Source organism: Triplophysa rosa, linkage group LG22 (genome assembly GCF_024868665.1).
Source record: "Triplophysa rosa linkage group LG22, Trosa_1v2, whole genome shotgun sequence".
In the NCBI taxonomy this organism is placed as follows: Eukaryota; Metazoa; Chordata; class Actinopteri; order Cypriniformes; family Nemacheilidae; genus Triplophysa; species Triplophysa rosa.
Genome location: NC_079911.1, coordinates 9683655 through 9707666, shown reverse-complemented (window position 1 = coordinate 9707666; position 24012 = coordinate 9683655). Strand labels below are relative to the sequence as shown.

The 24012-nt window shown below is 37.6% G+C and overlaps 1 protein-coding gene across 3 annotated transcripts; it reads right to left on the bottom strand.

Moving 5' to 3' along the window:
• Nucleotides 1-7241: 7241 nt before the first annotated feature.
• LOC130545659 (serine-rich adhesin for platelets) lies at nt 7242-17270 on the bottom strand. 3 transcript variants are annotated; one of them, XM_057320297.1, is made up of 4 exons: nt 16799-17270; nt 9531-12518; nt 8356-8430; nt 7242-8239 (listed from the first exon to the last, which is right to left on the bottom strand). In XM_057320297.1, the coding sequence occupies exons 2-4, from the start codon at nt 12452-12454 to the stop codon at nt 7669-7671; spliced, it is 3570 nt and encodes a 1189-aa protein (XP_057176280.1). In that variant the 5' UTR covers nt 12455-12518; nt 16799-17270; the 3' UTR covers nt 7242-7668. The 3 variants fall into 3 exon arrangements, with proteins under 3 accessions (XP_057176280.1, XP_057176279.1, XP_057176281.1); XM_057320296.1 differs by having other exon boundaries at nt 16809-17270; XM_057320298.1 differs by lacking the exon at nt 16799-17270 and adding an exon at nt 13288-13395.
• Nucleotides 17271-24012: the final 6742 nt, after the last annotated feature.

Sequence of the window (24012 nt, the reverse complement as noted above, 5' to 3'; positions counted from 1 at the left end):
AATTATATTCTAGAGAATTGTTTGTTTGTCAGGTTATAGCAACAGTTTGTTCATGTTTCTATTCCAACATGACAATGTCCCTGTGTACAAAGCAAGATTAAAAAAGAAATGATTGATTTAGTCTTGTGTTGAAGAACTTGACTGGTCTGTATAAATCCCAGACCTGAACACATTTGAGCCTAACTCTCATCACCCAAACCAATCAATAACTTGTAAATATGGGTTCTGTAAATTCAGAATCCCTTTCAAAACTGTTACAACAAAGTAAAGTTGGTCCTTTATATGGTGTGGTATGGTATAGCATTAATATTGGTTTTGATTGGCATAACTGGAATAGATAAACATGTTTATTGGAATGGGGCTTCCCAATACTTTTGTCCATATATAGTATAGTTACTTTTACCATTTTATAAAAAATATGTATATAATGTTTGTGATTTTGATGAGTTTCACTAGTGACCCCATTGTTTTTTTACACAGATATTCACATGGCTTCTCACAAAAGTGTTCCAAAACACATATTATGTGATCGCACATTTTTTCACACGTGAATTTCATGTGCCTTTCTATAAGGGTCTTCATTAACCCCCTCCCCCAAATTATGCAACCCACATATTTTTACTTTACATTTTTCTAGTTCTTATAACTCTTCTCACAGCATGTGTTTATGCATTAGAAACACTGTCAGTTAGAGATTTACGTATTTCTTACGTACTGCCCATACTGCTTACGCACTGCCTATGCGCTATTATGTTCTGTTTGCGCATGTGGTGTGTTTTTAATCAAAATGATAAGGATTACACACACACATCCACAACAATTTTGCAAGTTTGCTAATAATTAGTTGATAAGGTGTTTGACATCAGCCTTAATGATTGACAGCCTGGTGATGAATTCTTGTGATATGTTTTTTTTAATCTGTGTAATTAGGAGCACACAGTGTGAACTGATAAGAAATGAGGCATATGATACGAGTTTTTATGAGAGACACAAAAGTGCTGATATATATTCCTAAAGTGAGTGTGTTAAAAGCTAAACAACAGATGTTGCTGATGCTCGACATGAGAAGATTATCAGCATGCCACACTTATTAACTCTGTATATGCACAACACAACAGAATCAAGGTGTCAATAACACAAATAAATTACAAAGTCAAACTAGTTTTTCCTTGTATCTATAAATAAATAAACAATCAAACAAATCAAAACAATGAGAAAACAATCAATTTATATAAAGACTAACATACAGTAAACCTTTATACCACAGCACATTTTCAGTTGCGTGTTTACTGTTGCTTTTATCTTCCAAACACTATGTAGATCTTGCTTGTTTTACAGCGTAATGAACTAGTGACCTACATTTTGTTTTGTCACTTGTCACAAAACAATAGAGAAACGGATGACAAAAGCCAGAAATCTGTAACATCAACAGTTTCAAACAAGCAGTATATAACCAATTCAAAACAACAACTGCACAAAAACTATCAAATTAAACACAGTTTTCAGTGTGCTACATGAAACATCTGAAAAGCTGTGATCCTCTACAAAACGAGCCTGTTTGTATCTAATCACTCGGATTTTAGCATCTGTGTCGCATGAGCGTGTTTGTTTGAAGGACGTTTCCTGTCAACGGGATTATTTTCGCTCAGTGCCTCTTCTGGGCCAATTAACAGGGATTGAAAATATCTTCTGGTGCTTAGATCCTGTCTATGTATATCATTCTCATCGGTGTGCGTGTGTGTGCCAATGAGGACAGGAGGAGCCTCTACTCTTTGCCTGTCATTAGCCAGCCCAAGCACAGCGCTAAGCTCGATGTCAAGGATCTCCAGCCACGTCTGTTCTCTGACCTTGTCTAGAGTCACCTAGCAACTCCAGACCTCCACAACCTCCTCCGTCTGCTCTCAGAGTGTGAACCGCAAAGATAAACTGCAGATTTGAAATGAAATTAAGACCGAGAGCAAACAATGGAATAGCTAACTGACTCAATAGCAAGTCTCCCAGACAACATTGTTATAAGAAACAAAAAGCCTCTGGTTGATGTTTCACAATGATAAAATACAAATAAATAAAAGTAATAAAGTAATAAAAGTAAAATGAAAACGCTTTAAAATAAAATGATAAAAAAATTCTCCGGTTGGTAGAGCTCTATTTAACAAATTATTTTGTGGATTTGTAAAACAAATTACAAATTGGTGTTGGATTTTAATGGCAAAGTTCACACAAAAATAAAAATACTGCCATATACACCCTCATGTCATTCAAAAGCAGTATATGACTCATTTTCTCTGAGGCACACAAGATAAGATATTCTGAGAAATGTATTAGTGGTTTTGGGTCCATACAACAGAAGTCAAGGGGCCAATGTTGTTTGATTACAAACATTCTTCAAAATATCTTCTTTTTTGTTCTGCAGAAGACACAAAGTCAGTCATGTTTGAAATTACCTTTTGGGGTAAACTGACTTTAAAACCCTTTAAATAGGCTATGCAGGGAGAGAGCTATTAAAGCCACACTGCATTTGATAATTGCATCACTTAAAACTTATCTTTAAGGATTAAAATAGCATATGTAAAAGTTTTTTCCTGTGATGATAATTTTGTATGCCTTAAAATGAATGTAACTTTACACCCTTGCGTCCTTTAGTATTTAATATTCATTTAGTATTATGCAAATTAGTCCCCGCCTCCATTCAATCGCATGAGCACAGACAATTCGCTATAGTTGCAAGATGGCGCCGGTGAGCTTTTGGGAAGCCAGAGTAATTTCCGGTCGTATAACACTGTAGTGTAAAGAAGGATTTTTTGCCGGCAAATATGGGTGTTGTTTAGATAAAAAAAGAATACGGTAATATATAAGCGATATGACTGATCCTCTTTACATTGCTGAGCACTTCGTTAAGTCAAAACAAATTGATTCTACCGGAAATTAGTCTGCGAACTCTGATTTCGCAAATGCAACTAGCCCATTGATAATAGGTTAATAGATACCTCATTCGACATGTGAGTAGTGCATGCTCGTGTTGCAGAAGCAGACAAATTAAGTCATGTGATGTCACAAGTCACACCACACAAAAATAAGTAAATTACCAACAATTTCCTTTCTGGGTGAATCATCACTGTAACTACAGGTTGCTTGTAACAAGTAACAAGGTGCCTTTAAATAAAACACTTACATCACAAACAAGACAGCAATGTATTTAAACAGATGGTTTTAACTAGAGTGACGTATGCTCAACTGACGCATTCCACTGAAGCAGCGTGAGGTTAAATGCTGCAAAACGGTGACACAGGAGGACTGTGATTTCAATGACTCTTCAACTGTTTGATATCCTCACGTCTTAGCAACCTTGGCACCAAAAGTACAACCTCTCCAGAAACAGCTTGGAGCCGTAACCCCAAGCTATCATCAACCCCCAGGCCTGTCAAATCTTTCAGGGAATATTTGGAGATATTCAGTGCAGCAGAATTCGTGAGCTACAAACTGATTTCAGGTCAGCCTCTTCAATGGTGCAACTGTTAGTCTGAAAAGATTACTAATAAAAGTCAGTACTAAGGAAAATACATCAAATACTGTATCATTGTCATTGTATTTACAAATAAAAATACATAATCATGATGAGACTTTGCATTGGCTTTGCTTTTGATGAACTCATTATGGGTTTAATGTTGATTAAAAGAAAAAAAGGTATTAAATATGCCTTGATAAACACAGAAAATGTGCAAACATTAAGAAGAACATGAATTTATATTGGACCTAAACACAATGATGGACTTCGCCACCTAATTTTAGCCACTGTTTGTGGATATGCTCTGTTGCATCTTTGTGTCTCTGTGTGTGTGCATTTATAGTGTTTCTGTGAGCATGTATGTGTGTGACTCTAAATGTGTGAGCCGTGGCCCTCCACTGGGATCTGTCATATCATATTGTCATCCTAGCAAAGGCCAATCTCATATCTCCAGAGACACATGCTGCTCCGATCTCAACCCCAGGGGGGAAAAACAGGGGGGGTAGAACAATCTCCTGTCCCCCCCAGACACAATCTCCCCTGGGAGGGGTCAGAGAAAACGCTCGACCTGATTTTGCCAAGTGGTTGATGTCATCAGGGCAACATATTTTGTAAATATAAATATAAATAAAACCTAAACCCAAAACAAACCCCAACCCTAACCATAACTTACCCCTAAAATCAGAAACATTTGACCCCAAAATATTACATTTGTCTAATATGTTGGACAAGTGTGGACATGTAGGGTTTAATCAGTTTGATACTTAAGGTAATGTTGACTCACATTTTCAAGAACCTATAGACAAAATAAATCTCAATGAAATGTGTGCAGAACAATAATGGTATTTCATAATTTGGCGTCAACACGAAAGGATCCTAAGAGATTTATGCTTTTTAAATTCCAGTATAGCATAAACCTATATACTTAAGAATCCTACTGTAGGTCTTAATAGGTTTTACAGTAAATGAATGAATAAAATACTACTGTTAGACAACAAAAGTAATTTTAAGGCTCCAGAACTAACTGCAGTGTAGAGAATGGATGGATGAATTGCTGTTTAATGCAGCATTGCAATATTCATAATTGTGTGAAACAATGCATCACACAGCTGACTGAAAGTTAGAATTCTCACAGAAAATGTTCCCTTTTTTAATTTATGTTTACGGCCAATAAGATTGTCATCGCAATGTCATGACAAAACATATAGCAACCTCACCTGTGACCTCAAGCGGAGAACAAATCCACCTGTGTTCTGAGGGCTTTGTCCACTGCAAATGATAAGTACAACTTGATTCCACTGAGGCACCATTGATTCACATTTAGCAACAGTATTTATATTTTTAAATCTATAAATGTGGGATTGAAGTGAAAGAAACCTTTCATGCTCTGCACATCACAGGTAAGCAGGATACACACTCTTTAGAACTATTACCCATCATGCCCACACATATAAAATGTTCACTCTCGAAAATGATGTGTTAATTGATAGCATTTCTTTGTGTTATGGAATTTTAACACATTATGTGTCATTTTAACAAATTCTGTGCAATTTTGTGTTGATTGTGTGTTAAAAAAATGAAAGTAAAAAATAAGGTTGAGTTCAAAGTAACACAAAATGTGCTGTCCTTGGACACACAGATGTGTTCAGTTAAACATAGATTGTGTTGTTTTTAAAGTTGGCATGCAATTAAAAATTATCATTCAAATTGTTTTACACGGTGGTGAAGTATTTATTATAAATTATTTATCTGTGCACATCATTAATTTTTTTTATTAATTTGCACTTGTAATCTTTAATCAAAAACGTAAACCTCTCTTTACTTCTGGTCAAAAGGAATGGCGCGAGGGCGGGGCTGCAATGACTGACAGATTGCAAACTGGTGTTCAAATCTTTCCCTTTTAAACGATCCAATCAGTTGTCAGCAGTGTTGGGTAAGTTACTCTGAAAAAGGAATTAATTACTAGTTACTAATTACTTTCTATATCATACATCAACCTTGATTAGAATTGATTCAAGGATAGACGTGAAACGGCTTATTTAATTCATTCAAATAAATAATAAATAACGACAAATTATTCTTATTAACCAACCAAAGTATTCAAATGTGAGAAGGATACATTACAGCATACATTTTAAAGTTAGACTTATAATTTTGATGTCATTTCCACTATTGAATATGTTACACAGTATTTAGTTTAATTACATCAGAAGTAACTGTAATTAAATTACAGTAAAAACAAGCATAATCCCTTACTTTACCTTTTCAAGGGAAAAGCAATTAAATTACAGTAACTAATTACTTAGTAACTAGTTACACCCAACACTGGTTGTCAGTGGATGAAATCAACTACCGTCCTACATTTTTTCTCATTTAAGAGGTTGTTTCACTCGGGTATACGTCACAATACGAAAAAAAAGACAATCGCTACTTTCGTTTCATGCCGACTTTAACACAACAGTTTTTAGAATGTTTTTCTTTAAACTGGAAAAAGGGACTGATATTGAATTGTATTTGTTAGTAATTGCATTGAACAAATACTTACACACACTCAAATTTTGTTGTGACTGGTTATATCTAGAGCAAATTATCAAATGTGTCAACACACTGTTCCTTAAATTTACAGAACTTTGAGCCAACTGAAAAATTTAGATGTAACCAGTCACTACAAGTTTCGAGTTGAGGTCTGATTTGTTTTACAGTGTATGATTTCCTAGCACTCTATTATGCTCTGGTTAACACGCAAGTCTAATACAATTGCTCTTTGCAGTTGCAAATTTCATCATCAGTTTCTGTTATGAACATTGGGAAAGCTACAAACCCCTTTAATCCCAAAACAGCCTGAAAGTAAATTATTCATCTTCTAAACTAAATCATGCATTATACAAGATAATTAAAGTTGCAACTGCACTAACAGCATAAAACCTCTTTCAAAAAATCCTAAAAAGTGCCATAGTACTAATATGGTGTTTTGAAGATGTGCCATGTCAGCACCAAGGAATTGAATTACCATGAAGTACAAAATACCAAAGTACCATGATATTATCATCTAAAACCATCATGTTACCAAAGTACATTTTGTAGGAGTCATCATGAAAGTGACCTCATCTTGCTGACACATACACACACTCACACACAGGTCTTGACTTGGTCAGTAATTCTGCCCTTTTTGGTTTGCTGTGTATCACTGGCTTGTAATGGGAGTGTATTACAATAGCTCAAGGTACAGCTCTTCTCTGAGGGGTAGCTGTGAGGTCCACTTGCTCTTTGATACGGAGAAAGAAACCAACCCTTGAGCTCCGCTGTAAAGAGATGCTGACATTTGGGTCTACTGTCACATTACACGCACTGCAGAGATGTACTTTTTCGTATATTCTAGGCTGAGACAGAATCTAGTCCAAAATAGTGCATAGCCCCTGGCAGCAGCTTATTAATCAAAGAAAGCTAGCAGGGCATGAACAGCTAGAGTCGATTTAAAAGTGACATATATGAGTGTGTTGAGGAAGCAAAAGTTGAAGTTCTATATGGTTCGCAGATCTCCCCCTACCAAGCATCGATCAACTCCCAAAGCCTTTAAGAAAACTGTAGGGCCAGATTGTTTTGGGCTTTGGAGACCTCAAACATACGTCCACTTTCCTGCTGAAAGCATATCATGTGCCTAAATGTGAGAGTAACTTTTGTTTGACCATGAACATTTTATTTGGAAGAAAAGATGCCAAAGACCTTTTTAGTTGCTTAACCTTGAACTTGCAGTTTATTTAGCTAAAATTCAGTTGCTGAAGCTCCACATGTCAGTCCCATAAAACATCACAATTTTTTACCCCTAGCAGATGATAGCTGTCCTCTTGGAAGATAACAAATTAAGTGATGTGTACCACAAACTCACATCACATCATGCCCTATTTTCAGGGGGGGAAAGCCCTTTATGTTTAGTCACGGCAAGCGTCATGTTAAACTCTGGTGCATTTATAGTTATATGGTAATGGTAATGTTGTACGGTATTTGGCAAGGTAGTTCACAGTCACAGAATGTCAGGGAGTATTGCTCCATTCCAAAATAGATAAGTCAGACTTCAAACTGCCTTAAAACCAAAAGGAGTTGTGACTTCACATACCAGAGGGTAGAAAGTCATGCATGAAAATCAGACACTTGGCCTGACGTAGTCACTTCATTTGGATTTTGCGGGGTATCCAGCCAAACAGCTTTCTGTATAATTTATTTCTTTTGATTTTGGCTTTAAACAGTGGGTGATTCTGGGGGTTAGATTCGATCTGAGGCTGACACTGAAACGGAGGCATAATCTGATATTGAGTTTGTGTCTGAGACAAATTCTGAGACTGAATTTGATAGGTAATCTGAGACTGAACCTGAGATTTAATCTGTGGCATAATCTGACACTGGCTATGGGATTGAATCTCAGATTTACTATGAGAAATAATGTTAGACTGAGTCTGAGACTGACTGTGAGAAATAGTGTGAGGCTGACTCTGAATCTGAGACTGAGTTTGAATCTGAGATTTAATCTGAGAAATAATCTGAGGCTGACTCTCAGATTGCGTTTGGCTCATAATGTTGATGCTGAGTTGACGTAATCTGTGGTTTTGAATGAGTGTGGCGAGTAAAGAAAGAGATCCTTCGTATCCTTCTTCTCTTCTCCTCTCTGGGGATCGAGGGCACAGGCTCTGGAATAAATCCTTGAATCGTCTTTCCTGTTGACGGAAATCGTACTCCACACTAGAACAAACACAGCATCAGAAAAGAGGGTGTTAGGTAGAATTAAAAGGTAGGGGGCATAAAAGAGCACATTTCTCTTTTTTGAACTAGTGTGTTGTGTCATTGGTGGTTGTCACCTGTAGACTGCACATGCAGTTTTCTGACAAGTGGGACAGTCACTTAGGTCTTGGCCAGTACGAAAACATCTCCGACTACAAAGGGAGCAACAGGAACAGGACATAAATGTAAAAATTATTCTTTAATGTAATTATTTTGTTTTGTTTTGTTTTGTTTGATTAGGGCTAAATAAAAAATAAAAAAGGATTATTTACACTGTAAAACCAGTGGTGTTAAAAACAACACACATGAACACATCTGTGTTATTTTTTGGGACAACACGTTTTGTGTTACTTTCAACACAACTTGTGTTTGAAATCAACATGATGTGTGTTGAAAGTAACACATAATGTGTTAAATAAATAACACAAAACAATGTGTTAAAATTAACACATCCATTTTAGAGTGTAGAGGTAAACTGTAAGTCAACTGCTACAATTTTATTGTATACTTAAACACTACAGTAAAATTACACAAACAAACTTGTTATATTTTGACAATAAATTAATTTTGCTTCCACAATAACAAAATTTGTTAAATTGAATTAATTGAGGGCTTAACTGTGAACAATAGTCCATTTTAAATTTTAATTAAATGTATAGATTTTACATATGGTGATATGGGGTTATAGGCTAAAAAAGTATTTCATTATATAAGTATATTGTTTATTATGTATAATTTGACTCACTGATTCAATCATTTAATGTTTTCTAAAGTCAATATATGAATGACATGATGCAATTCTGGCCTAATATTGTAATAATTTATTCACTTATTTTTCTTGAAGGTTTATTCTTCACATAGTTTAATCTAGAAACAGAATGTATTTTACTTTCAGTACTATTTTATTCTCCATTATTTTGTGTTTACTTTATTCTCTTAAAGCATAACAAGTGTACTGAGTTTAATTTTGCCACACTAATTTTATTGTTGTAATTTATTTTACTTGGACCTAATCTTTCCCCCTACAACTCATACAGTCCCTATAAATGCAGTCAGTGTCCTGCTAAAAACTGCTAATTTACAGGAGTTATTGCCCTGCCCTTTCAGATAAAACTACATAAAATTAAATCACGAATGCCGTCTTTCATAGCAGCACCACTCTGGATATTTCTTACAATTACCTCTAACACATCCTGTTCTCCATTCGCACTTCTATTATCTGCTAATCTTAGAAACTCTCTCTGTCTCTCACCCTTTGCTAAGCGCATGGCTCATTTCCAAGTCCTGGATGACGTTGAGCAGAGTTGTGATTCTCTCCTTGTTGGCCTGCAGATTCACCTCCACTGACTCTAATCTTTGCTCATGGTCCCGTGGTCTGCTGCAGTGGGGCGATGCGGGCAGCAACCGGACAGCAGAAGGAGGGTGGTCGTGCGTTAGGGAACACCGTTCATTTGAGACGGACCCAACAGCCTGTGAGATGGAACCGGAATGAAACTCCATCTGTGCTTCGGCATTCTTAAGACATTCAACATTCTGTATGTGCTGCATAGGCGCATGTCCGAGGGACAAGTTTCGGGGCAAAGTGTCTGAGGGTGATGGAAGCGGGTGTCGATTAGAGGCTGCATTTGGGCCGTTGTCAGTGTCCTCCATTACAAATGTAAAAACGGGAGCTGGAGGAGGTGCGGATGAAGGCTTTGGAGGTGCGTTTTGTGCTCTCTGGGTCATAGAAGGGGGTGGTTTGTTTGGAGGCCTAAGCAGTTGTTTGTGTTGCGAGGCATTGATCGCTTGATGATCTGGTTCTGTTGTTTTAGTGTCCCCTTGAATCCTAGACTCTACGGCACTCAAAGACTTAAATCCAGTCTTGGCGTTTGTGTCAGCCGGAGGAAAAGCCCTAGTGGATGTAATGGCCAGTAATGAGGACTCAAGAGTGCCATTACTCAGCGGATTTAGGACAGAACGTCTGAGAACGTCGGGCTCTGTCTGCCTGCGTGGTGTATTTGAATGAACGCATAGAGAGCGCGAGGCTGTTTTGACCCCGGGGCTCGTTCGGGAACATTCTTTGGTGTGCGACTGCATCTCCACCTTAGTCTGAGAGGCTGTAAATGCATTTGAGAGGTTTTGATGGTCGATTGTTTGCGTTGTAAGTGGCGTCTGGTGATGGGCTGACGTATTTGGGTCATGTAAAAACAATTGAGTGTCATTCTGGCTTTTTGACTCACGGTGAGGATATGACAGCGTGCCTTTATTTGAGGTTATACCCCGCAGGGATGCGCTGCTGGTGTTTTTTCTGTGAGCGCTGGCATGAGAAGATGTGTGGGAAGGCTGCTTGTGTGTGTTCGCGTGTGAAGACGCATTTTGAGATGGATTTGTGTCGCCGTGCATCGACGCGTGACGACACGAGTGTACTTCGCTGTGAGGCCCTGAGTGTGTATGTGTGTGATTTACCAATGGAACTTGTGAATGTAATTCAGGAGGAGAGGTGGCCGAGGATTCTGCGTCTTTGTCAGTACGGATTTGCGTGACGTTTTGAGGCTTAATGCCCGTGTGCGAGGACATCGACGGTTTAGAGTGCGTGTCAGATTTGAAGTGTAACCCGTTAGGGAATTGATTCTGTTTTGGTACATTTGAAGCAGTGGAGGATATGACACCTTTAGTTGCACAACTCTGCGATGTAGTTTGATGTTTAACGTTTGAATGTAAATGAAAAGATGCAGAGGATTTAGTATGCGATTTGGAATCTGTGCTTATCTGATTTGACTGTGATGTATCGGAGCATTTAAGAAGTGTGCTAGTATTTTCTAAACTCTGTTGTTTCTGGTTTTGCAATACGCACGTGTTAGCTTTGGCTTTCGGGTTGGTTTGAGGGAACATCTGTTGTTTTACTGAGGTTTGAAAAGGTTTGATGTGTGTCTTATTCTGTGGTTTGTGTATGCTCTGAGATTCGGACTGTGAGGGTGCCGGCTGGTTTTCTTTGTTTAGCTGTTTCTCATTAAGGTTTGACTGTTTAGTTGATCTGAGGTGTGCGTTCACATGTGGTGTGCTGGTACTTGTCACTTCTGTACTTGTCACTGATTTCTCAGTGTGGCCATCTTTGGGCACATGGGTAGGGTGCGGAGTCATTGGGGGTCTGGGTGGGCATGTGTGGGGATGTGCAAAAGGTTTCTGATTGTTCAGGTTCAAGGGTGCGTTCACCACCCTTGATGGAGTTTTGTCCTCTATCACACTAACAGCAAGTGTGTGTGTCTGTGGAACTGATGTGTGACCGGTGTGATTAATGTGTGTGTCAGCACAAGATTCCCATTTGACCGTATGATGATTAGTAAGGTTTGATGCTTCACTCTGCTGAGCAGGCAGCAGAGATAATGGCCAGTTCTTGTTTATGTTCACGTTGAGATAGGGATGAAGGTTAGGGGTGATGGGACGCTGGTCCGTCTGTGCTGTACTTTGATCAATTTGTCTTTCAATTTGCATGTATGAATGGAAATGCGAAAGTGGAGATCCCAAAGAACCAACCGAAGTTGGTGGGGTAGTTGTCTTGGTTTGGCTGTAAAGTGCAGGAGGTACTGGATTCTGCCTTCCTCCACAAGTGCTGCAGATGGTCATGGAGCATAAGGTTAACATTTCCTTTCGAGACCGAGGAGGTTTCTGTCCCGTAGCTGGCTCCTCCCCTTTGGGGACATCACTACTGATCCCTCCCATTACTTCAGAGTCAACCACGCTCCCATTGGTAAAGTGACAATTCCACTTGGATTTTACTTTGCTGGTAGCTACGCCCCTCACCACAGGACTGGATTTAATTTGTCGGTTTGTATGCACAGAAATATCACTTTCCAGTCCTTCAAAAGTGACGCCCTTTTTTATCTTGTTCTCCAAACTCTTTCTTTTATTAATGATGCTTTTTGTTTTGTCTTTTCCAACTTCCTCTTTCATCACGGCCTCGTTTGGAATATGGCCATTAGGTGGCATGATTGTGTCCGTTTGTTTGGCATCCAGATGTGACTGATTGTTTCGTATCGCAGGTGACGTCTGAACCCCAATATTACAATGATGAGACAGTGTCAGAGCTGCCATACTGCTGGTCCCATTGGCCACTGTCCTCCAACCACGTGTCCCCACCAGCGCAGGCTCTACAAGAACTAGCACAGGGGTAGTGTAGTCAGCTGCCCGTCTACCCATCTCAAGTATTTCTGGCTCAGGCAGAACTGAGTAGAAATCAATGCATTTGACAACTATAATGCACCTGAGGGGCAAGAAGAAGATAACTGTTAAAAATCCATTGATTGATAAAATGTCATGAAAAAGACAAAAGGCATTGAAATTGCTTGTTATTTACGGTGGTAATATTTATGGTTGGGTAGATCTTTCTTAAATAATGACATATTAACAATGACTGCTTAAATTTAATACCAAAAAATGGTTTCAAATTTGTCATACTTTATATGAAGAGTTTATTTGCAAAAACTGTTAACTGATAACTGTTTAAAAAAATCAAATGTTATCATGTTTTATTGCGTTGGTTAGCTGTATTTTTATGTTTGAGTTATTATTACCTAATCAAAATAACCCAGTTTTATTGATATTAATTGGAATACACAATAAAACGGAGTTTTTTTTTTGAGTCTATCTTTGCAAGTATATTTCAATAAAAAGAAACTTTTGAAACAGATATAACTAAAGTTTACTTTTCAATTTTGCATTGTATATTAAGTAAAGAATCAAATCTATATAATTATATCAGTATACCAGTAAGTCATGAAGACATACACGGCACACCAATGGCTCACTTTTCAGAGAATGAACCATATACAAAAACTGCTACCATCTGCTACTGCATGCAGAAAGAAGTACAGTATATCAAGGCAAGTTGAAAGAGCAGACTTGCAAAAGCCGAGGTGCAATCCTTTATAAGAAGTATGATGCCAACAAAAACGCTTGCAATGCTTCAATAATGGCAGTGCTGTTTCGGAGCGCAAGGCCTGACAATAGAAAAACCCAAAAGACCTTCCTACCTCAACTAGATGAGTCCAATTTGGAGACAGTAAGCAGAAAAGATGAGAGAGAGAGAACAAAGTGAAATTCAAAGAACAGGGTGAAGTCAAATAGAGTTAACTAGAGTGTTTGTGTGAGTGTGTGAGTGTGCGTGTGCGTGTGTGTGTGTGTGTGTGTGTGTGTGTGAGAGAGAGAGAGAGAGAGAGAGAGAGAGAGAGATTTGACCCTAACATCTATAGAGGCATTTGTGTAGTAACCTGGGAAATTTATTCTGTAGTTTAATGAACGCTCGACTCTTAGTAGACTTCATCACGACACACAATGTCCTGAGCAGAAGTCAAATAGGATTTTTACCAAACTACTGCACAACCGATCATATCTACATGCTTCATACTCGAATTGAAAAACATGTTAATCAAGATAAAGGTCAAATATATGCATGCTTCATGGACTTTAAAAAAGTTTTTGTCTCAATTTGGCACCAATGACTGTTTAAACTTATTGAAAGTGGCATAGGTGGTAAAACCTATGACCTTATTCAATCAATGTACACTGAGAGTAAATGCGGCATAAAAATCAAAACGTACTAGATATCTTTATCAGGAGTGTGGAGTGAGACAGGGTTGCGGTTTAAGGCCAACATTGTTTAATATTTACATAAATGAACTGGCAACCATCCTAGAGTGATCTGTCTCACTCTGAACCACTCACAAATCAAATGTCTTCTCTATGCAGATAATCTGGTTCTGTTGTCTCCCACTCAACACGGCTTACAACAGAACCTGGACCTGCTAGAACAATACTGTCAGACCTGTGCCATGACACTTAACCTCAGTAAAACTAAAATTATCACCTTTCAAAAAAGATCCAGATCCCAAATATCACAACACACATTTACACTATAGGCACAAACCCCATACCACACACACCCCATTACAATCACCTGGGTTTAAAAATCACATCCACAGGAAACTAATCCTACAGTGAATGAACTGAGAGATAAAGGAACTGAGAGATAAAGGTCCTTCTATGCCATCAAACGTCAATGTCCTATAGAAATCCCAATTAGAATTTGGTTGAAAATATTAGAATCAGTAATTGAACCGATTGCCCTCTATGGCAGTGAAGTGTGGGGTCCACTGACAAATCCAAATCAAGATTTTACTAAATGGGAAAAACATCCAATTGCGAGCCTGCATACAGAACTTTCTAAAAATATCTTACAAGTGCACCGGCGCACAGCAAACAATGCATGCAGGGCAGAATTAAGCAAATATCCACTGATCATAAAGATAAAAAAGGGCAATCAAATTCTGGAAACATCTCAAACACAGTGACCCTCACTCGTATCGTTCTAAAGCCCTGAAACACCACGAGATGAGCAAAGAAATGAATCCTCTCTGTCAGCTGGTCCAGAGCTTCAGTCCCGATGTTTCAGTCCCAACATCTCCTGATGCTCTCAACCACAACAACACTGACAAAATCAGACTCAACCAAATTACAACACAAACATAACAAAATCACTCATTGGGAAACCCAAACAAGACAACAGAGTAAAATGCAATGTTATTTGGCCATAAAAAGAGAATACAGTATGGCAGACTATCTGTACACAGTGACAGATAAAAAACTAAGAGCCACGTTGACAAGATAGAGACTCAGTGGACATAAACTCACTATAGAGATGGGCAGACACAGACAAACATGGCTGCCACAGGACCAGAGACTGTGTCCACACTGTGATCTCAACAAAATTGAGACGGAACTCCACTTCGTAACAGAATGCACAAAATACACGGATATACGGACAATGTTTTATGGAAAAAAAAGTCCATGCACCAGACGTTTGAAAGTCTGTCAAGCGATGAGAAACTGCCGTATCTGTTAGGAGAACACAAGGACTGCTGTGTGTTAGCTGCACAATATGTGTCTGCCTGTCACAACACAAGAGAAAACAATGAATCTGCCCTGACCTGATGTTTCCATTATGTTCATGACATTATATTATTATATCCCTTTATTCTGCTACTTAAATGTATATTTTGCTTTTGTAAATCTTTGTATAAACTTTTTTATAAAAATTTTTTTTTTACATATATTATAAACCACTTTAAGTTGCACTACATACATCACACTTTATTTCATTTTATTTTATTACTATAATGATCTTTCTTTTCGTTTTGTTTCGTTTGTATACACACTTGCACTATTTGTACGCAGCCCAGCTGCAAATGCTTTGGCAATGCGAATGTACATTTTGTCATGCCAATAAGTCACACTTAAATTGAAATTGAAAATTGAGAGAGAGAGAGAGAGAGAGAGAGAGAGAGAGAGAGAAAGAGAGAGAGAGATCACCTCTGATCTATTATACAATAAGAAATTAAAGTTTTCACAATTAAAGAGAATATGTGGTCTGTTTGCTTCGAGTTTAACCTTGTCAACACAGGTGCGTGTATGTGTGTGGGTGACTAATTAAATATTTCACACACTGCTAAACGTTTTGTTCTGCTCTGACATGACTCTCTCTCTCCTTTCCGCTGATACACCTGGACCCCTGCCAGCCCGACTATCTCTCTCTCCCCCTCGCTCTCTCTGTCTCTGTCTCTCTCTCTCATTCAACCCACCTTGGGCATCTTGATCATTTCTGCAATCTTCTGACAAAGACGGTGTTAATCAACGGGTGACAATAGGTTTTCTAATGAACCACTGTTTCAAAAACCTGTGTGTGGGTGGGTCATGTCTTGCCTACATTGTGGGGACTAAATGTCCCACAAGGATAGTAAAACCAGAAATCACTGAGGATCAGCCAGTCGTTCCCATGAGAAAAACAATTGAGGAAACATAATCAAGATAAAATTTTAGCATGCATACAATGGAAAAGCTTTCTGCGAATGCCAGGTACAGAAACATGAAATACAGAAGTTATTACAAGGTCCCAATCATTAAACCAAAAGTCAACGTGTGGGTGTCAAATATAAAGAATATGATGTGAAGAATCAATATGACATGAAGACTTTGAAGTCACACAATGAACATGGTTACTGTACTGTGATCAGTAAAATCAAACTTCGTCAGATCCTTTCATCTCATTTCCAGTGAACATACACGTTCTCTCGGCCTTCAACGTGATTTCACATCATATTTTTGTTCAGTCTCTCTCTTGATGATCAGTTGTGGATGTCAAACTGACCCCTCTGGGTGGCACCACATGTGACAGCATGACAACAGCCCAAACTCACTCACTCATGCTCCCAGTTTATGGAGTACATGAATAACTATTTCCATTACATTTTATTTGGCTAAATAGACAAAATAAAGAGAACTGTAAATGATGAGGAGAATTGGATAAAGAAACAATGCAGGCTACTGTAGATTTGAACATGCATCGCCCGAATGAGCACCACAGCTTGATGGATCAAAACACACGCATGAACTGCTAGGCCAGAGCTCAGAGATTTTAATTAATAGATACATGATGAAATGAGATGAAAACACAAACAATAAGCATTCACTTGATTCACGAGGACCTACCCTCACTTACATCTTAAGACCCAAACTCCAGATCTTCTCGACATGTTGCAGGTGTTTATCTGAAGGTTTCAGTATCCAGAAAAGGTCCAGTTGTCCAGTAAGTGGGGACAGCGAGGAGTCTCTCTAAGATGACTCAAATCTGCACTTGAGATTGTATTCAAACACAGCACCTGCCTTCACTGTCACTTCTCCAGCTCTCCGCAGACAGTAATCATGGTCCCTCAGATGCTGATTGGATGCCGTTCAGCCGCGTCTCGCTCCTCTCTGGAGGCGTCTGCTTTTGATTTGTTTTGATTTGCTCTCACCTTCGATTGCTGAGGCAGCAAGTACAAAGATGCATTGATCAGTGTCCTCAGCTTTGCGCACTCTCTCTCCCCTTCTCTTTCTCACACGTACACATACATATATATACACACACACACACACACACATACACACAATGTCTCACTCTTTCTCTCTCAACCTCTCTGCCTCACCCTCTTTCACATATGAATATCCAGTGCTGGGTCAGTGGCATCCTAAATTCAGCTGAAATTAGGCAAGGAGGGAAGGGAGAGAGAGAGAGAGAGAGAGAGAGAGCAGTTCTGCATGCCAAGGGGTTGTGTGAAAATTACCGACATTATACAAAAACACATTGATAGGTGGAGGTATAAGGGATTTTTGATTCTATACATAAATATGAATGATCATTCAGAGCATACAGATAAAATAAAGGTATAATAGTGCTGTTTTTGCTTGAAAAGATAATATATGAAATGTGAAATATACTGCTCAAGAATTTAGTATATTATGTACCCTTCTCAAAATAAATGTGTCATGATGTATGTTAATACATATCAAAATTGGCATTTAGAAGGGTTCTATATTTGATAGTGGAAAGAAAAAGAACAAACTTATCATGTAGAGGGACTTTGTTTTGAATTGATATTTATGTTTATGATCAGTTTTTAGTTCAGATACAGTTGTAAATAAGATTGTGTATTATCAGCAGGGGTGTTTTATATCGTGCATCATTCCAATACTCTAGATGTCACCCTTTAACAAAGAAAAAATATCAGAGATTGGTGGTGAGGAGTTTAAAAAAGACTGAGTTTTCTTAAATTAAAATGCATTTTTGTATTTAATTATGCCTATTTAACATGAACCATAGCATTCTACAATTTATAATTACAATAATTAATTTTACATGAGTACATCACGAGTTATTAAGAATGTATATGATTTAAAACTAGGCTACTGTAGTCTGCTTGGATGAATATAATATTTTTTGAAGGAAGTGTCCATAATTGACTTGTGCCAAACATGCAGATACTGTAAGGTCAGGACAAAACACTCTGATATGCAAAAAAAAAAACATGTAGTATAAAGTTTCAAAACCATTGTTTAACAAACATAAACAAGAATGCACTGTTGCAACTTGAAATGAACACTGATATTGACTTTTTCAGTTATGCCTTTTAATTCATGATTAACAACTTAATTCATGTTAAATCATAACAATAAACAATGTTTAACCTCAACAGTGTTGCCACCATTTTGCCAAATTGTAAAATTAGTTGTGAAATGTTGTGGCAATTTGTAAAATGACTAAACTGATTTGTTGCAGCAAGGAAAGACCAGGGGGTATACTGTATACTGCACTATATAAAGGGTAAATGAGGAATCCACTAAAAGAGCTGAGGTTACCTGCAATGTCATAGATGGTGTAACCTGGGAGAAGCTTCATGCTAACTACATCACCCACCTCCAGCTGCAGAACAGCTGCATTTGATCTATATCTGTGCTCACTGTGGCTATGCCATTGACCTATTGACACAATCTTCTCGTTATTTCTATACAAGAATCCACCCAAAGATTTCGAGTTCTGAGCACCACACACTGTGAATCGGAAGAAGTAAACTCCTTTAACTGGTGCTGTGAAGATAACTGCCATTGAAAAAAATCAAATGCAAAATTGCTAAATAAATTGAATAAGTTGAAGTTAAAATTCTATGCAAGTTCTATGAAAAATGTGTTGTTTCATTCCATAATAACATAAAAAACATGAAGAATTGATTTTAGGGAAGACATTAACTATGCACTGACCTGTTGTTGGGTTGTAGCTGTTGCCAATATTGGTGAAGACATTTTTGAACATCAGTGTGATGTCAGTATAATAGGGACCTAAATGTCCACGGTGCCCTAAATCAGCTGAAAATGCCACCTTTGGATTTTGTTGCATCATTCAAAGCGCTCAACATACAAACATCTAGTCAGAATATTATAGTCCTATACATATTGATTTACCTGTATTCTCTTTCTTAAGTTCTTCCAGCTTGGCCTCACTGTTTTTCAGTCGCTCATCCAGCCCTAGAATTATACAAATCATGCATTTCACTAAATTTATTTGGAGTTAACACGTTTACATTTTTTCTGTAAACATATTTTCTTCTATATTAGTTTAATGTGTACCGTCAACTAACCTTAGCAGGCTACACCAACCCAAACTCAACCAAATATGTAAACATTGTGTCAAAAAGTTGTATATTTTGAGTGCTGCATGCCTCAGCAAAACATCTAACTTTTTATAATGATGGGCGTGGCAACTTGCAATGAGCTAATAGTTTGGCTCTTCACTTAAATGGATGACACTTGCGTTGATGCGGCCTCCTAGGTATACCTGTAGAGTCCATGAAACCGCAGGGTGTCCCATTTGTCATTGCTCACTGCCCCACCTCTTTATTACAATAAATCAAGTAGATAAATCATTTTAAACGGTTAGTAACACGCATCATTACTTACTTGCGTTCTCTTTCATCAGAATATCCATATTGACGCTCAGCTTCAACCATCATATCTCTTACATCCCTCACTTCAGTCCAGATGTATTTGGCTGGGTAATTTTCTCTGCACCCAGCAAATCTGGTGCCTCAGTGTCTCCTGCATGAAGTGATGTTGAGTACAACAGCAGAGCGAAAATCACCTTCATCCTGTGTTTATACAGAAAAACTCTGGTTAATTTGCTTAAAATAGGACTGTAATAGAAAGAAAGACACCATACATGAGATCTGATCTTCAAATGCACCCACACTTATACTATTAACTTAATCAGTTAATCACTATTGATTTAGCAATCTCCTAGATAAACATATAGGCCTGTATCAGCAAATGTCAGGGATCAAAGATTAAAGTTCTGTTTCTCAAAAATCATGTGCTCTTTACTTGTAGTAAACACAGTGACTTATCATAAAGCAAGCTATAACATATCCTGCAATTAATAGAAACTATGACTGTGTTAATACCACTAGATGTCGCCATTTTACTACAAATGAGACCCAGACTGTCAAATTTGAGAGCTTGACTGGGAAGGGGGAGAGAGAATGATTATGATTTTGAGCACTGATCTTGCATTTATTTGTCATGTTTATTAGCTGGCTAATGAGTGCACACTATGGTGAATTCTCTTTGTTTTGAATTTCATACATTGTTTCATATAGGCTACAACCTATTGTTTTTTATGTAAAATTCACAGTCTTTATAAAGATTTTTATTTATTGGTATAGCTGTGTCATGGTATCTCCAACTTAACTTTTAATGTTGTGTTTGTACATTAGATATGCAAGTCGCCTTTAAAATATCAGGTATTTCTATTACAGACTGCTTTTTATTAAAATTTGACTATTAGCTGAACTATAAATGAGCCAAATAAGGAGTCTCTCTTTCTGAAAACACAAATGTTTTTGCTTTTAACAGAATCCTGTGCACAAGCAGGGACTGAATGAGATGTTGATTACAGAGAAAGAATGACAGTTTTTACAAGAAAATTATTGTAAGCTGTCATACAATAAGGACATTTTTTATTGATATTAATATTATTTTTTACCTTAGAATGCATGCCTAACATATACACATCAGTGGTAAGTCAAGTAAAACATTAAATTGTCATCCCTGCCTCTCTTACCTCCATAATTATGTCAATTCATTTGATACAAAATGACCCCAATGCAGTGTCTGTTTCAGAAAAAGTGCCATGTATTCACTGCAGTCGAGTGCTCCTGCCTGCCTGATGCCCTTGAGGCTCAAGCGCAGCTCTTTAAAATGCAGAGAACGTTCCCTGCATCCGGCTGCAGCAAAATACTGTAAAACTCTTTATGTTTGCCTATTACATGACTCGTTTGATCAAGCAATTATTTATTACAAAAACATTCTTTTAGAAGAAATAAAATGTTCTCTGCAATAACTATTTCAAATAGACAAAGATTCAGTAGAATGTTTTTAGTGAACACCTAGGCTATAGTCATTTGTATCGTATAGAGAGACAAGGAAAATGGTAAGCAAGTGGAAAATATTTAAGTATGATTCTCAGTTTCATCAGTGTAGCTTGTTCTGCAGGCATCTTGGAGTGAGTTTAAGACAGGGACTCTTAATTTGTAAGAATGCAAGAGCAATGCAATGCATCAGGACAGATGAGTACAAAAAAGTCTGAAGACAAAGTAAACTGAGTTAAAGCAAAAAATTTTCAATTCAAATTGCAATTTACAAATTGCAGATATTATCAGCAAAAATATTGCATACATTAAATGAAATAATAGGCTACATGGTGTAGGATGTGGGAATTTAGATGACCGAGGATTCTGATGCACGATTCTTTGCCTTCTCAATATTACGATGCTAGTATCAACAATTAAACTTCTATTAGGGTACAGCGTGTACTGTAAACTGGAGCAGATGGGTAACCATGCTGCCCTCACACAATCTCCTTCTCTACCCTCAGCACCCCATTTACTTCCCCCTCTAGGAGGAAGACAAAAATAAAAGTCCTCAGAATTAGAAATAACAACTAATAAATGACCTCTTTACGAAATAAAACACAAATTAATTACAAAATGAAATACAAATACAAACACAAATATTCATATTAGGCCTATACAGTATACAGTATATAAACATATATAACAAAATCTGCTTCAGTTGTTACAAATCTTCCATAACATGTACAGCAATAGTATCTGTATGAATAATTGTCTGATATAATTATCTCATATATTTCTCATTGAAAAGTGAGCATTTCTCAGGGACAGAAAAAGGTACAGAAAAAATATTTTTTATATATTTTATTTAAAGAGTGAAATTAGTTAAAGTGTTATTAGCAGTATATGTTTTTCAACTTTTAGGGGATTGAAGGCACACATTTTATCTGTATGTATGCTCCATGGGATTTTAACCAGTGATTGCACTTGTATGTTCCCAATTGCTGTTAAACAAAAAGAATTTGAAATAAAAACAGTTTTAATCTATATGATCTTTTTCCCCCTTTTATTTGCCACTTTTGCCATAATTATGGGCAGATAATGAGTTCCAATAATTGATGTATAGCCATGCAGCAAATACAAAGAATGACTGCAGCAATAGGCTATACTTTTGTTTGTTTCCATCACTCCATCACTAAATCTAAGATACTTGTAATGATACTGGTCATTCAGTAACTTTTTTATTATCCTCATGTTAATTATTTGATCAACAGGTAATATATTTTGTTTCCGTAAATGATTTAAACACAGCTTTTGAAGTCTTTCATTAATATGTCGTGCAGATTCATGTGATTACATCAATTGGCTTGACTGACTTTGCTTCTAAATAATTTGTGCAAATAGGCTTGTTAGTTTGGTTATTTTTTTAAACATAAATCAAATCTGTGGGAATAAATTAGAATAAATAAATACATGTATCAGTGTTTGTAGTTTTATTTTTTATCAATAGTTAAGGATGTTCTGTTAAATTTGCACAGCTTTTTACAGAAACTAAAAATGTTATATAAAATAAAATGAACACTTGTAGTTGCACAAATCAAACACCAGATGAGCGCAAGTGAGCCGCACTGAAACCCCACCCCCTGGGCGGTCTTCCTTTGTCTGGTCCGCCTATTTCCTGCTGTAGTTCCGCCTGTTTTTTCCCCTTCTCGCGGCCCCGCCTGACCATCTGCCACAATGCCGACATTTCCTGCACTCCAGCTGCCAGCCCTGAGTTTATTCCCTTCCTGCTTTTCTGCAGCTAACGGGATGAAAGGATCCCATTCATCCATCGCCCCCCTCCTCACCCCCTTCCTTTATTCCGTCTCCATGGGAAACAAGCAACTCATGGGGCACAAGAAAATGCCGCATAAACGTGTGCTGTCCTCACGCCAAGCGCGTCAGCATGCAGAAAGGTATTGTTTGGGGTTTTAAATTTTAAAAAGACACAGTACGAACACTTTAGACACACAAACACCGAGTACTGTCATTAGAACTTCCAAAACCAAACCAATTTAGCCCAAATAGCCTATCTTTTTAAGCTTTTACAGTATAACAAATTTCTGATTTGGGACCCGTGTGGGGCATTACAGTGTTCTGATTGAATAGAAGACAAATAAGAAAACTTGTTTAACTGTATAATAGTTTGTTTTTAAATTCCTCAACAAACTTACATGGGACAAACAGTTATAATCGAACCAGAGAAAGCACTGTTAATATGGAGGTAATACTAGAACATGTTGTCCTTACAATAAGGTATGAAATTCTAGGTCACCCCCTCCTTTTGGCATCCTGAGTAAGTCCACAACTCAAGGCCTTTTATGGGAATGAAAGAGTCAAACAGAGGAGAGAAAGTTGAGCACAGACAGAACCAACATTGTTACACAGAAGTGTATGTGATTAACAACAGAAGTTAGGTCATGAGACGAATGCAATGTGTTATCTGTTTGTGCCTTTAAAAAAAGACAAAAGTCAAGAACTGCCCTTTGAGTTAAGCTTTAGTTAATGGATTACACAGCTTTTATAGCTTGTCTAGCTTGTGGTTCTTGCTGTAGGCTAAGTGTGCATGTGTTTTGTTGTAATGAATGCACGGTGCTGTCTGATCACATGCCATTCGTTTATATCTCTGATGAAAACAAATTAGATGAGAATTCCTTTCTTTAAGACACACACACATATTCCCACACACACTATCGGTGTGTCAGTAGGGGGAGCTATTGAACCATGAATGGGCATTTTGTGTTTAGCCCATTTTATATTTCTAACACAAATTCTCTGTTTGAATACTATAGTACTCATGCTAACGTAAAGGGACTGATGTTGTGTTCTCAATAGCATAACTTTTATTCATTTTTAATCCTCCCATCCCCCTGCCCAATGTGAGTCATGCCTAGTCATCCACACACAGACTGACACAAATTTGGCCTGGAAGAGGGAAGGGAGGTT

Coding starts and splice junctions, on each gene's coding strand:
- LOC130545659 (XM_057320296.1), bottom strand. Junction 8,431..9,530: donor AGCCATGCGCTTAGCAAAGG/GTGAGAGACAGA, acceptor CTCCCTTTGTAG/TCGGAGATGTTTTCGTACTG. Junction 8,240..8,355: donor ACTGCATGTGCAGTCTACAG/GTGACAACCACC, acceptor TGTTTGTTCTAG/TGTGGAGTACGATTTCCGTC.